This window comes from Silene latifolia, chromosome 5 (assembly GCF_048544455.1).
Source record: "Silene latifolia isolate original U9 population chromosome 5, ASM4854445v1, whole genome shotgun sequence".
Classification (NCBI taxonomy): Eukaryota; Viridiplantae; Streptophyta; class Magnoliopsida; order Caryophyllales; family Caryophyllaceae; genus Silene; species Silene latifolia.
Window position 1 is genome coordinate 9529856 of NC_133530.1, and position 15731 is coordinate 9545586.

The 15731-nt window shown below is 37.0% G+C and overlaps 2 protein-coding genes across 3 annotated transcripts; both read left to right on the forward strand.

The window, feature by feature from the left end:
- The first annotated feature begins 4772 nt into the window (after positions 1 to 4772).
- On the forward strand, positions 4773 to 8388 carry LOC141656657 (S-type anion channel SLAH3-like). 2 transcript variants are annotated; one of them, XM_074463629.1, is made up of 6 exons: positions 4773 to 5025; positions 5434 to 5572; positions 6259 to 6708; positions 6795 to 7565; positions 7658 to 7689; positions 7768 to 8388. In XM_074463629.1, exons 2-6 carry the CDS (start codon positions 5450 to 5452, stop codon positions 8105 to 8107), a joined length of 1716 nt encoding a protein of 571 aa, XP_074319730.1. In that variant the 5' UTR covers positions 4773 to 5025; positions 5434 to 5449; the 3' UTR covers positions 8108 to 8388. The 2 variants fall into 2 exon arrangements, with proteins under 2 accessions (XP_074319730.1, XP_074319731.1); XM_074463630.1 differs by having other exon boundaries at positions 4880 to 5025; positions 5421 to 5572.
- A 2428-nt stretch (positions 8389 to 10816) lies between these two features.
- LOC141656656 (S-type anion channel SLAH2-like) lies at positions 10817 to 14817 on the forward strand. Its single transcript, XM_074463628.1, has 6 exons — positions 10817 to 11136; positions 11813 to 11980; positions 12076 to 12576; positions 12813 to 13583; positions 14116 to 14147; positions 14227 to 14817. Exons 2-6 carry the CDS (start codon positions 11828 to 11830, stop codon positions 14603 to 14605), a joined length of 1836 nt encoding a protein of 611 aa, XP_074319729.1. The 5' UTR covers positions 10817 to 11136; positions 11813 to 11827; the 3' UTR covers positions 14606 to 14817.
- Positions 14818 to 15731: the final 914 nt, after the last annotated feature.

Genomic DNA, 15731 nt, shown 5'->3' on the forward strand with positions numbered 1-15731 from the left:
TCATGGAGCATAAACCCGAGGCGACTCTGTATTCCTCAAGTTTCGGGCACATGCGGCCATATTAGACATAAGAGAAACTGCAAGGTCAGATATCGACTGAATATCTTCACCTCCAATTTCTCCCAAGCTCAAACTAAGTAATTTACAAGCTTCATCGTAACACTCCGCAGCACTATCAAAATCATTTTGCCTAAAAAGACCGTTCCCCTTATCTTTAAGCTCCTTCACCTCAGCTAAAATTAACGGAGCTGACCCCTGCAATTTCATAAAGTAGCCTAACATCCTATCCCCATTATTCTCCATAAACCCATCGCTGACATGGGCACTAGCAAAAGTTTCAAGAAACTTTTGATAAACGTTAGCGGAATACATAGATACACAATTCCTAAGAAGGGATACAACACACCAAAAAGACTCAGAAAACCTGAAAAAGGAAGAAACCCTTCGACCGAGACAAAGCCCAGCAACCAGACAGAATGGAAAACCCAGAAAAACAAGCTGATAGACAACCAAAGAAGACTATCGAAGAAAATGGAACCCCCGTTGACTTATCAGCCACAGATTAACCAACAAAAGCGAGAAAACAGACGATTTAACAAAGGCGATAAAGGAAACAAACCCGAACCCTAAAAAGACAAAAATCAAGCATGAACGAAGATGACCAGCTTGATGCAGGGGAGAAACGGACCTGAACCCCAAAACAAACGCCAAAGAAGACGATCGGAGGATTTGCGGTTGCCGGTTGTTGCAGACGGAAGACTTAGCGAAAAACCCCAAAACCCCAGCCGTGATTGGATGAATACGAACACACGATCAGCTAAAGCAAACAAATCACCGGATGACAGTGAGGGGAAGAGTATAAAAGGTTGAAAAAGCCTCGCCGGCGACCCAAAGAGGCGACCGGAGAAGCCGCCGGCGAGGAGGTGGTTGATATTTGGGGGATTTTTAATTTGGGGGTTTTTTAGTATCAACTATATTTTCGTCCACAAAATGTATTTAATTTTGTTTCATCTAATCTAGGTGCATGGAAATTTAAAAAATTTTAAATCTATTCAAATTAATTTACTTATATAAACTCCTTTCAAATCAAAGCACCTTGGTTCATTCTATATCTTTTGTGAAAGAATTTTTTTGAAATTATAAGATACTTTTTTTTTTGAGGTATGGTTAGTGTCTTTTGCTACTCCCTTTCTCTTGTTCATACTGCACTCATGCCTTAGATCAAAATTTATTAATGCATTTAAAAGTAACTTTAATACCTAAGGCGATTTAATTTTATAAAAATATTACTTCCTCCTAGTCAGATTGTTGGTACCCTTTCTTTTGAACACCAAAATTAAGAAAATGAATTTGGACCACACAACACCTTACCCACATGAAATTGAATTTGGACCACACAAAACTTACCAAAAAAAGAAAGGGAAACCAACACCCGACTAGTATGGAAAAAGAAAGAGGAACTAACAATCAGACTAGGAGGGAGTATTATCTATGACTATTTTACATAAATAACTTTATAACTAAACATGTTAATGAGCAGATTGTTATTGTAAGAAATAGAAATCAAATTTCTTAACAACTTAGTGCATTAAATAAGCGAGAGGTCGTATCAATCACAACAACAAAATTGGGTAGATAGATAACGAGTGTAAATTAGCTTGCAAACCGAAAACGACCTTAAATTACGTAAGTAAGATTGGCCTCAAGCTAAATATGCGTTGTTTATGTCATTTTCCAGTGTCAATGCTCAATACGAATTTGATGCTGACTTTAATTGGTCATTTTTGTCGACTCAATGCGTGCGATGTCGAGTTGCTCAACCATTTATGTATTTATTTATGGAAAATGAAAGGGCGTCACCGGGTGACAACCAAAATTCTGAATTTATGTAAGACTCACTCATATTTAGCCCATACTTTTATGTTTTACAAATATCCGTCTTATGCAAGTATTTATAAAACCAATCTGAATTTATGTTTTATATATGTTTTAAATAATTATTGTATAAAATCGCCTTAGACAAACTAATTGTTTTGGTTTTGACGACCTTAAATCATATTTTTAAAGCCGAGGAAGGCAACAGTTTCTACTAGCCCCTAAAACCGCTAGTAAAGCATAGCTTTTGATGAACATAAATTCTGGTTTAGAACAATAATATCCATTTTAAACTTAAAACAGATTAAATATGGCAGATGATGAAACGAAAAGAGGATGTTTACTAACTAACAAAAGATTTATCCTATACATATAGGTGGAGCATATTTGACTCCGTTATCATCTTAAGACGATATCGTCTTAAGATTACTGTTTGATGAAAGCTAGTCTAGTCAAGAGTGACAAGGCTAATATTGATGATGCGATACCAAATTTTAAAAGTAAACGAAAGTTGAATGATGTAAATTAAAAGATAGATTAGAAAGATCACGGTGCCACTAAGTTCCCCATCCACATATATTTGCTACTACGAGTACAAACAATAGTTCTTCAAATTAAATTAAATTAATGGAAGTGAAAATAAGTGACGACTGGCTAAGTTAGTTCAAATGACTTAAGTTAGGTATTCATCACATACCACCATACCCGGCACTAAAAATGTTTATAATAATTAATAAGTGTATGACATTTCTAATAAATTAGGTTGATGTATCAGATTAAAATATATTTTACATGTATTATTTAAATATATGAAAAAAAAGAATAATAAAAATAGACAGCATAAATTATTGAATAAGACCGTCTTAAAGAGTTAAAGCATATGACAAACCTTCAATTATTTGGTCATATAAATAAAGTATTTAGCTTGTAAAAGAACTAGCTATTGTACAACATACAATAATTTGTTGAATTGTGAATAGACCCGTTAATCGGGTCGGTTTCGGACCAGGTTAATTTAATTTGGGTTCTTAAGAATTTGGGTCGGATCATTTCGGTTCATTTCATTTTACACTGGGTTGTTATCAAGTTATTTAAGCATAATGGTTATTATGCGGTAAATAACATTCACATCGGGTCGGATACGGGTCCTTAATTTAGGTGCATGTTGAGTTATTTACTTATTTGGACCGGGTTATTTGAGTCGAATACGTTTTACCAATTCTAATTACGACGTTGAAAATAACATATTTATAGGTAGCTCCTAGGCTAATAAAAATAATATGCTTTCGAAGTCCTTATTGATCCAGCTGTAAATTATAATACACACATAATTCTACGTACATCGGCACCTAATACGTTCTTCACTATCAAACATTCAAAGTTTCAAACCTATCATTTTTGCCTATACGTAAGTTCCTCTACATTATTGTCTATCTTCCCAAAAATGTAGCGTCTCGGAAGTTTCCATAATTTTTATTTAGGCTATTTTGGTAAAATGTGGATTAATATTAAGCGACGATTTAAAAGCAGATTGACTAGCATAATGATTTAGCGGGTTTGACTAGCAGATTTATTTAGCAGAATTGTTTTAGAGGTGTTTGGTAATTGACAGTTTTAGATTAGCAGATTGTTTAGATTAGTTGTAAAATGACAAATAAGGATATGAATAAATTATTTATTAAATATATAAAAGGAAGGGTTGTATTTTTTAAGGGGGTAAATAAGACAATATTTTTTTCTTTCTAATCCGCTAACCTAATATGCTAGTAGGAGCGTATTGCAAAATAAAGATATTGGACCCCAATATGCTATTTCAATATGTCATTAACCAAACGCTTTAAATAGCATATTCATAAGTCAAACATGCTAAACCTCTCCAATATGCTGAAATTTGGCCAATATGCCATTTACCAAACAGAGCCTTAATTATCTTGTCTACAATTCCTGGGTGTAACGACCCAATTACACTCGAGGCTGAATGTTCAAACACAAAATAGGTTTGAAATTTGAGCTTGCTTTTGATTTGGGTTACTAATCTTACAATTTATCAAATTTAAAAATAAGAATAAATAAGCTAACAATTTAACACTGTCCAGTTGTAAATTCGATATTAAATTCCAAATTCAAAATCAATGCTCAAACAATTATTCATATTACTCATATAAATATGATTGAGTTCCACACTTCCAATATACCATTAACTTTTGATTGAGGTGATTTTCTTACAAAATTAATATGTAATATTAAGGCCTAATGACCATGACCTCCATGAAGGTACGAGTTCGAATATTAGGAGCCTATTCATCCCACTCTTCAGGTTCAAAGAACATTTGAATGCAGAAGTCTTAAAACTCACAAAGGAAGAATTTTACCGTCATAATGTCATATTGGTCCTACCTTGCTGCTCAGCTCAAAATTGGACACACACCAAATGATATACAACAAAAAAAAAGTTCAAATAATATTTAACTACGCCTCAATCATTACTCGATTTTCTCACAAAATGACTTGCCACATTTTATATATTGAATTTTTTTATAAACTAACAAATATTTTCAAATACTCTCCATCTCAGTCATTTGTTTATCTTTTGTTTTGACACTAAAATTAAAAAAAGAAGAGGGACTAACTATTAGATGAGAAATGAACCAAATTGAGTGTATATAATCAAATTGCTCATGCATTCTCAAATATAAAGAGATAAATAATTGACTAAAACATCCAAAATGAAACTGGTAAACAAATAACCGGGACATCCCGGATAGACTATGCCGTAATAAAATTGATTACAACCTAAAACGCCATATAAAATACTTGTACAAGTGGAAGGAAATAATTAATTTTCCGGCGTAGCCTAAATAGTTTCTATATATAAATTAGATTCTTGAAACCTCAAAGGCACATGGTCCATACATTGTTACGGAAATAAAAGTGACAGCTTGTTTTCGTGGACTGTCTTCTTGGTTTACTTCTTACTCAAAATACCCCATAATCTCGGAATAATATTTGCTGATTCAAACAATTTAAACACCATAAATTCCTTAATATCTTGGTCTCATACAGTTAATTCTTCAGTAAGTTTCAAGCATTTGGGTTTCTCTGAATTTTACGGGTTTACGACGAAACAAAGGAAGTAAATTAGCAACCCAAGTAAGTTTACTAACACACATGCTATGATGCTAAACTACTAAACTAGTAAACTTCTGAAATGTTTTTTAGTCGTGTTTTGTCGATCCCAAATCATTTTGAGACGGATAATATCACGGGTGACATTTTGTATTAATTTTCTTGGTTACTTGTCGGTGCTCTATGAAGTCTCTTGATCATTAGCAAAGTTTGTACGATGGTTTATGTTAACGGACTCTAAATCATTTTGTTACGAATATTTTGTTATTTTGGCTGTTCTGTATACTTTGTAATGGACTAATGGGTATCAAGATCTTGAAATATATTTTTTTTTTTCGAAAATCATTTTGAAACATTTCATTGGTCTTTGTGCAAAAACGAATAGATAACAAATGACGTATTTATTAAACTAATTAAAGGTTACTGTTTTAGGAAACACAGCTTGGTTATGGAGATGGGAGAACACACAGCTTCAACAAAGCTGGATACTGAAGTGATTCCATCGCTTCTTGAAGCGATATCAACGATCGAATTAGCCGGCTTTGATACCATTATTGAAGGAAATGAAAATGTTAGTTCATATGATTTTCAAATTTCCTAATTTAATTGATCTTTCAGCCAGGGGCGGACGCAGGAATTTATCGAAAGGGGGGCACAAATTTTTTTCCGATACATTATTTTTTATTTTAAACCGCATTTTTTTAATACGGATTTTTTTTTCTCCCAAAAAATAGAAAAATAACTAATTTTTTTAGTTTAAAAATTAGTATTTTATTTTGAACTTTCTTCTGAAATATTTAAATTTGAAATAAATGTACTTTGTAAATAAAAATAAATAATATCTCCTATGATAAGATATACACGAGTGGTTCAATGGTAGAGAAGATGGTATGTAACCTTGAGGTCAAGGGTTCGAACCCTGGGATAGATGGGCCTTGATAAAAACCTACGGCACCAAGAATCGAACCTTTGACCTTTCAAAGCTCAATTAAAGAACTTACTAACTGAACCAGATAAACTATTGATCATTTTTGTTACTTATAAAAAATTTATCCCGAAAAATTCATGGTGGGCACGTGCCCACCCGGGCCCCCTAGATCCGCCCATGCTTTCAGCTGTACCCTATAACGATTTTCCTAGTGATCTCGTAAACTGACCTGAATTAACCTGACTTAAACCCGAATGTGATCCAAATGACCAGTTAGGATTCTGTTGTGTTCTAAATCAGCTGCTGACATAGTTTCTGGTGTATACCAGGAAACTGAAACATCAACAGGGCGAAAAGCGGAATTTGACAGCATTCAATCACAGTCATACAGTGTGCCAGCAACACCAACAGGGCTGTTACAGACCCCCAGAAAAGTATACTTCAATGATCATCCTATAGACATGTCTGTCATAGAAATTCCTCCTACTGAGAATATAGAGCCAGCAGTTAGAACAAAGTATTATTCTCAGCCGATGCCTAAAGCCGTGCCTGTCATGTGCGGTGAGGGTAGAAGTCCTAATGGTGATCGGTTAAGGGATACTAGGTTCGATTCTTTTAAGACGTGGTCTGGTAGACTCGAGAGACAGCTCTCACATCTTCGTGGAAAGGCTACTGAACCTGAACCTGAGCGCAGCAGGGTTGGGAATGATGCTGAAGGGGTGTTACCTGTGGATCGGTATTTTGATGCTCTTGAAGGACCTGAGTTAGACACTCTCCGCGTAAGTTGATTACTTTAAAATGTCTGAGACCGTCTCTCTGGAAACTAGTAGTCAGATTAATTGAATATTCTGTATTTCCCTTGCAGCCATCAGAACAGTTGATGCTCCCTGACGACAAAACATGGCCGTTTCTTCTCCGATTTCCTGTATCAGCATTTGGTATCTGTCTCGGTGTGAGCAGCCAAGCAATCTTATGGAAAACACTAGCTTCTTCACCCTCCACAAGTTTCCTACATGTTAGCCCTATTGTAAACATGGTTCTATGGTACATTTCATTAGCCTTAGTAATCGCAGTGACCATAATCTATGTACTGAAGATAACTTTCTATTTTGAGGCAGTTCGTCGTGAGTACTACCACCCAATAAGAGTCAACTTCTTCTTCGCTCCATTCATAGCCCTCTTATTTTTACTTCTAGGAATCCCGCCATCTGTCACTACAAATCTTCACCATGCCATTTGGTATGTGTTTATGGTTCCATTCCTCTGCCTCGAACTTAAAATTTATGGTCAATGGATGTCAGGAGGGCAACGCAGACTATCCAAAGTCGCGAACCCATCAAACCATCTGTCAGTTGTCGGGAATTTCGTTGGGGCTTTGTTGGGTGCATCTATGGGACTAAAGGAAGGACCTTTATTTTTCTTCGCGATTGGGTTGGCTCACTATACTGTACTGTTTGTGACTCTTTATCAGAGACTTCCAACAAATGAGACTCTTCCTAAGGATCTACATCCTGTGTTTTTCCTGTTTGTCGCTGCACCTAGTGTCGCGTCTATGGCTTGGGCTAAGATTCAAGGTTCTTTCGATTATGGAGCACGAATTGCTTACTTCATTGCCCTTTTCCTTTACTTCTCACTGGTGAGCATTATTTTTTGCTTTATAATGGTTTTAACTTCTATTTACGCGAATTCTTTCTGATACAGTCGATTTCTTCTGATTTGTTTCAACAGGCTGTTCGGATCAATTTCTTCCGTGGAATCAGGTAATTTTTGTTCCTGTGCTGTTAAACCTGACAGTAGACTTTGAACCTCTGAGGTTAATTTCCGTGATGAAATTGCAGATTCTCGTTAGCATGGTGGGCATATACATTCCCAATGACAGGAGCAGCCATAGCGACAATCCGATACTCAAATGAAGTGACAAGTGGGGTGACTCAAGCCATGGCAATCATTCTATCTGCAATATCTACACTTACAGTAACTGGACTTCTTATAACAACTTTGCTTCAGGCATTTGTATTCCGAAACCTGTTCCCTAACGACGTTTCAATAGCCATTAGCGACAGAGCGCCTAAGCCACACAAAAGGTGGTTTCATCTAAGAAATATCAGTTCAGATGGTAAAGACATTGAAAATTACTTGAAGTTTGAAAGCAAGGATGACTTGGAAGCGTCAACTTAGCCGCCTTTTAAAGTAATATCGCTAGTTTTATGCCAGCTACACCTACATGTGTGGAAAACGAAATTATGGTTAATGACGCGATAATATCCAGCTGAATGCTTCACCAACAGAGAGCCAATGAAGTCTCGATTGTCGTAGACATCGAGATTGAGGCTAATAGTTGACATGTGATTATGTATATGTCGTTGTGAAGGCTGAAAACATTTTTTTTTGAGTTTGTGACGAGTGTATTGATACGCAACAACTCTATTAAAGTAAATAAAGTTGCGGAATATATTCAAGGTGACGTCTTGAAATTGGACTAATTTTAGCGAGTTTAATTTGATTTTGCTACTATGATTTTTGGTTAATTTCAAACAACAAAATTTATGACGATTATATATTTCGGATTTAAGGGTGACAATATTAGATGGCCGCTAAATTGTCCTAAATTTGTAGGGTCTCATTAATAAGTTGACAAATTTGTGTCATTTTCAGGATGTTAATTAAGTTGGTGAAGAGTTGAAGACTATGATTGTGAATTGAATGCCAGGGTGGGTTGGATGTTGTTGAGTTATGTGGTAACCTAAGCATTCACGCCTCAAATTACGCTCCTAAAGCTAGAGCTTCAATAACTTAGCGTGTCAAATGATATATTATTCCAATTTAAGCCTTCATGCAGTTATAAGTGGAATACACCAACATTTTTGTGACGATTCTTTAGGAAATCACATAATTCTGCATAAAGCTTTTGTTCTAAGTGTTCATTGGTTGTTTCGTCCATTGAATCTGATATTTTAATTTGTAAACAAAGAGATACGAACTAGGTAGCATAGACACTTCCCTCAATCAGCCCTTTCGTGTCCGGCACTCGTCGAACACACGCCTAAACGTGTCGAACACCTATAGAGCCGTGTCTAACCTGCTACTTTTATTTGGACACGTGTCCGACGCATGTCCTTGGTATTTGGACATCATTTGGGGTGAATGATGTTCTTTAGACGAAAAATGAGCTGTTAAAAGAGATTGATTAGAATATGAGTTTGGTTGTGAAATGAAATTGAGTAATAATCAAGGCCAGATCTTACCTTTACTTATTTAAATTTAATATCAAATATTTTTACAAAACAAAATCGAACTTTTATAACTAAAAAATAAATATTTTATTAAATTTAAATAGCGTGTTCCGTGTCCTAAATTTCATAGGATGTCGTGTCACGTGTTCGTATCCGTATCCGTGTCCGTGTCCATTTTAGTGCTACGTTACACAAGTTCAGTCCACTAACACTCATCAAACCCACTTGCTTGTGTATGCGCGCTCAAAACATCCATGTTGGGCACATCAAACCCACTAGCTTGTTTATGCGTGCTCAAAACATCCATGTTGGGCTAGTGCATATTCAACCCAAACCCACACTGGACCACTTATAATCAAGACACCAATTCCATATCACGTTTTAGGTAGCACGGACACTTCTCTTAATCAGCCGTTCCGTGTCCGACACTCGTTGAACACACGTCTAAATGTGTCGGACACTTATAAAGCCGTGTCCAACTTTCTACTTTTATACGGGCACGTGTCCGTGGTATTTGGGCACGTGTCCGACGCGTGTCCTTGATATTTGGACATCATTTGGGGTGAATGATGTTCTTTAGATGAGAAAAGAGCCACCGAAAGAGATTGATTAGATTATGGGTTTGGCTGGGAAATGAAAACGAGTTCTAATCAAGGCCAAGTTTTACTTTCACTTATTTAAATTTAATATCAAATACTTTTACAAAAATAAAATCGAACGTTTATAACTAAAAAATATATATTTTATTAAATTTAAATAACGTGTCCCGGTCCTAAATTTCACAGAATATCGTATCACGTGTCCGTATTCATGTCCGTTTTAGTGCTACCTAGATCATATTTATGGAGTTATTTTTTCTAATATATAAGGCGAAAAGACGAGTACAATCAATTTAAATAGAAAGGAAAATCGTATTTGGAACTATTTGGCTCAACTTTAATCTTCAACCACAAGGCTTCACTGTGTAGGCCGAAGGCGTATGTAGACTCCCCGTACCTAGAGCTGGCCAAAGCAACGGGTCAGCCCGGCCCAACATCGCAAAACGAGCCATTTTTGGCATGTCCCGCCCAAGCTCGTGTAAGGCCCGCCCAATAAACAGGCCGGGCTCGGGTTCCAAAAATCTAGCTCGGCCCACCCTAGACCTGCTTTTTTAGGGAAAAAAAATACGCGAGGCCTGGTCCGGGTCATACAATCATCTAGCCTTGCCCGGCTCGAGTACAGCTCTACGGCTCTACCCGTACCTGTACCCACAAAGAAAATACTCCGTTTCATATTTACACTTGACCAATTACCCATAACGGGTACAAGTTATCAAAATCGTACCCTCACATGTAAATCTAAAACCATAACCGGTAGGCGGTAACCGCCTCGTTTGTTTGCTAACAATCTATACTATACTTTTATACTCGAATTGATTTGAGTTTGTGACAATATTGGTACAAGTAGAGCTAGTTGACTTTAAATAAATAAAAGTAATTGAAAAAGTTGTTGTTGAGCTTATAATAGAACACGGGATACGTCTGTCCAAATTAAGCCAATAAACCTAATTTTGGTTTTAACTATTAAAGATCTCATCTTAACACCCCGACCTATATTAAATTACTAACCTAACCCAAAAACGTAACATCTTTTTAAAACAATCGTTAAATCCTTTACTTTCACTTATTTAATTTCTGCGTTTTATAAATTATATATATATAATCATCATGTAATTTATCATCATTTAAAATCTTTAGAAAAAAAAAAACTCAATTATGTCACAAGTGAAGCACATTTTACGTAATTGTTGTAAATAATATACATTTTTAACGTAGATTTAAGATTTCGTTACGTATATATTTATAAATCTAAGGAACGTAGTGCATTCAATTTTTGTTCATCATTTCTGGGTTTCGAAAATTTCAATGTTGTTGCCTAAAAAAAATTTCCGGGTTCAAGAGCAAAGATTGTTACAAAAATAAGTGACAAATCCAAGTAAGTTTATAATGTTGTTTTATCTGTTGATATCTTTTGTTTGTGCAATTCTGTGTTACATTATGTATATAATTGATCATGCATCGGCAATTTTGTATGTGTTTTTTTGTCGATGTTAGCTAGCTCAGCCTAAGCAGAGTAAAGTACTGGAGTGCATGGTTCAAAATTCGTTGTCTACTTTGAACCGAGAACACATTTTGTGTTAATAGGATTACGCGCTTTTTGGGAATAGTTTCTTTAGCGTTTTAACCACATTTTTATCTCCTATGATTTTCTAAGCCGCTTTCTGTTGCAGTAAAGGGGTAAGGCTGTGTACCTCTGACCCCCTTACCCAGTTAAGACGTTGGGGTAATGTTGTTGTGCGATCTAAAGGCCTAGGACTCTAAACACGACTAATTTTCCTTAAAAAAGATGGCTTTTTTGAGGAATCATGCTCCAATAATGAAGTTTCTTCATCACAGTCCTCTGTTTCGGACATGAGAAACTCTCAGGCCTCTGAATTTTTCACTGCTTTGTGTTATTTTGATGCTGTCGCAAACGAGCTACTTCGTTTCAGAGTGTTTGCATGACTTGCATCAATGTATCAGTAATCGAAGAATTACAGTCTTTCAAAAATGACTGTATGATGCTAGTCTGCTACATACTACTACTAATTACAGAATTGCTGGTTTAATAGGTAATTGGATTTCGCATGGAGGTGGGCGGAATCTCACGTTCCACAGAACAGGATTCGGAGGTGATTCCAGTACTTTTGGGGGATACATCATCTAGGGATATAACTGGCTTCGATACTATTGTCGAGGAGGATGAGAGCGACATAACTTTCCTCACTCCAATAGACGCGGTAATTCAGCCTTTCCTTATCTTGATATGTTTTCTGCATTCTACTAAAACTCTCATGCAGGCTTTTTTCCGAATGTAATGTTTGATATATGTCAGAAAACTGAAATAACCGCGCAAGGAGCGATGGAAGGAGCACTACCACCAAAAGGTGCTCCTGGCAGAATACAATCAGTTTCAATCAGCATGCCAGCATCTCCCACAGGACGTCATGCACGAACAATCACGAAAAGAGTCTTCTTCAACGATCATCTTCGAGACTTACCCTTTAATGAACTTCCACATAATTCTGAAACTACTAATACAGCAGCATATTACTCTCAACCAATGCCTAAAGGTGTCGCATATCCCGAGGCTCCTACTGGGATGTACACTCTTCCGCCTCTATACCCTAATAAAGTTCCCCAAAATAATCATCTAAGGGATAATAGGTACGATTCTTTCAAGACGTGGTCTGGCAGGCTTGAACGACAGATAACCGGGAGAAAACCACTAGAACCACCACAGACGTCAGAGCGCAGGACTAATGATAGTGACGGTGCTTTGCCTGTGGATCGTTATTTTGATGCCCTCGAAGGACCTGAGTTAGACACCCTTCGGGTAAGAATGGAATATTAAACTACTCATTGATGAGACAGGGGCGTCTAATACCCCGGGCGACCACGGGCAGTGGAACCAGGCCTCCAGTTTTGGCCACTGAATTTATAAGCTTCGACATTAGGGCCTCATTTTTTATGGTGCACCGGGTCTCCATTTATTTTAGACGCCCCTGGATGAGACCGTCTCAGTAAGAATGCTATACTGACCAAGTGTTGTTTTAATGTTTTGTGATGCAGCCAGAAGAGGAACTGATGCTCCCAAACGACAAGACATGGCCGTTTCTACTCCGCTATCCAATCTCTTCATTTGGGATATGTCTCGGAGTGAGCAGCCAAGCTATCTTATGGAAAACACTAGCAACTTCACCCTCGACGAACTTCCTCCATATAAGTCCTAAAGTGAACTTGGTTTTATGGTTCATTGCCGTAGCCTTAGTAATTGTTGTAGCATTTATCTATGGTTTGAAGATGCTTTTCTTCTTTGAAGCAGTTCGGCGAGAGTACTACCACCCAATCAGGGTCAATTTCTTCTTCGCCCCATTCATCGCCCTCCTTTTCTTATTACTCGGTCTTCCACCCTTGATCATTAAAACCATACACCATTCAGTCTGGTATATATTTATGTTTCCATTTCTCTGCCTCGAGCTTAAAATATACGGCCAGTGGATGTCAGGAGGGCAACGTAGACTGTCCAAAGTCGCGAACCCTTCAAACCATCTATCAGTTGTAGGGAATTTTGTAGGGGCTTTATTGGGTGCATCAATGGGACTAACAGAAGGACCTTTGTTTTTCTTCGCGGTTGGAATGGCGCACTATGCTGTCTTGTTTGTAACTCTTTACCAGAGACTTCCTACAAATGAGACTCTTCCTAAGGATCTTCATCCTGTTTTTTTCCTGTTTGTGGCTGCACCGAGTGTCGCTTCTATGGCGTGGGCTAAGATTGAAGGTTCTTTCAACTATGGTGCTCGGATTGCTTACTTTATCGCCATGTTCCTCTATTTTTCTCTGGTCTGTATCTTCATTACTGACAATTTTTCCTGTAATATCCATACTGCCTGTTATTTTAATTTTCGTGTACTCCAGAACTTTTTCATTTTCTAAGGTGTACCCCTCGTTTTTCACAAATCAAATTTGACCGACAATAATTCTCTGTTGCGAGTTCAGAAAACGTTAATTTTTTTTTTCAAACCAATTAACTCGTCAAGGCTTTGAATTTGAAAAAAAAATTCACAGCGTTTTGAACTCGTAGCCGGTACTTATGGTTGGACCGACCATAATTCCCGACTACGAGTTGAGACGTCGGTGAACTCTTTTTCAAACTGAATACCTGTTAAAGACGGTCAATTTGAAAAAAAAAAAAAAAATATCGTATTCTGAACTTGTAGCCAAGAGTTATTGACGGTCAAAGTTTTTTTTGTGAAAAACGAGGGTATATCTTAGAAAATGAAAAAGTTTAGGGGTATACGAGAGAATATCCCTTTAATTTTATGCACCTTCTTTCTGACAATTTTCGTGTCCCTGATATATGTTTCGGAAACAGGCTGTAAGGATCAATTTCTTCCGGGGCATCAGGTAATGATGACAGTCGGCCAGTCACGTGAAAATCCTATCATGAGACCGTCTCATATTAGAATTTGTGATATACGTGCAGGTTCTCATTAGCATGGTGGGCATACACATTCCCAATGACAGGTGCAGCAATCGCGACTATAAGATACTCCAACGAAGTGACCAACCGTGTGACTCAAACCCTGGCAATCATTCTATCAGCTATTTCAACACTCACAGTGACAGCTCTGCTGATAACAACACTACTACAGGCTTTTGTGTTCCGAAATCTGTTTCCTAACGACATTGCTATAGCCATTAGTGGAGTACCACCTAAGCCAAACAGTTGGTTTCAGTTAAGAACCGAGAGTACTGACAGTAAAGACATTGAGCGTTACTTGAGGATCCTTGCCGCTGATAGACACGACTTGGAAGATAATGCTAGTACTAATGCCAGTAGTTACCTTAAACCCGAAAACTAGACATTGTTATACTAATGTTGCATAATTATTATGTTTAGTCGCAAAAGGGAATTTGAAGGTCTGTTTTCGAGATCAGAGAGCCTGTGAAGTCTCTGTATATGTTGGTTAATATGGAGAAAGAGGCTTTAATCTCTGCATTTGTAGATGTATGTTGGTTAATATGTAAAGTTTGGAAATACTTATATTGAAAAGTTATTAGTCCATGAATTTACAGTTAATAGATCCTACAACCAGTTGTACTCAGTTGTATGCTCTAGAACCCGAGCTATATAATAAAGTTTTCGAGTTTTGTTTTAAAAAAGTTAAGCTATACCATAAAATTTCTGAACTCACTTACTTAAACATAAAAAAAATTAACTTTAAAAAAGCTCAAAAAAATTACACATAAGCTCGAGGGGTACACCTTAGAAAACGAAAAAGTTTAGGGGTACACCTTAGAAAACGAAAAAGTTTAGGGGTACACAAATTACACTTGGTTGTATGATACTATTGTACCAGTGGAGGTATAATGTTATTTGTGTGGAGTTTCTCGATCACAAATATCGATTAATTATTGAACGGAGAAGTAGAGGTAACCTAAATTCCTGACATGAGTGTGTGTCCAAGTGTCAGACTCGATTATATTTTTGGCTTAGATCGAAAAACTCATGTCCCCGTTTTAAGTGTCAACGGAGTAACATAGGATGTAACCGAGACAATGGCATACAGGCCTGTAGGTGATAACTAGACGATTAATTCGAGCCCAAGCATAACTAATTACTCCGTATTCAAGAATTAATTAGTTTCTCAAAATGAGTCAAAAATTCCCAAATGTATGGGCTTGGACCGTGCTGATGAACATGTTAAGTTGGCCGTGACACAAGTTCATCATTCCTAGCCAGACAGGTTCCGAATTTCCAAGTCATGACCCGCCCAGCGGTCCAGCGTGATACTTGAGTTGACGCCGGCGTGGTTTACCAGTCCCAAATCATGCTAATGCTAAGCCATTCTTAATAATGTCCTAATTTTACCACGGGCGTGGGAACCGGGCCTCCGCTTTTGGTCACCGGATTACAAGCTTTTATAAATGAAGTTCAATACAAACATTGAACTATCCAATATTACCTTTAACACCTCACATTTTAAG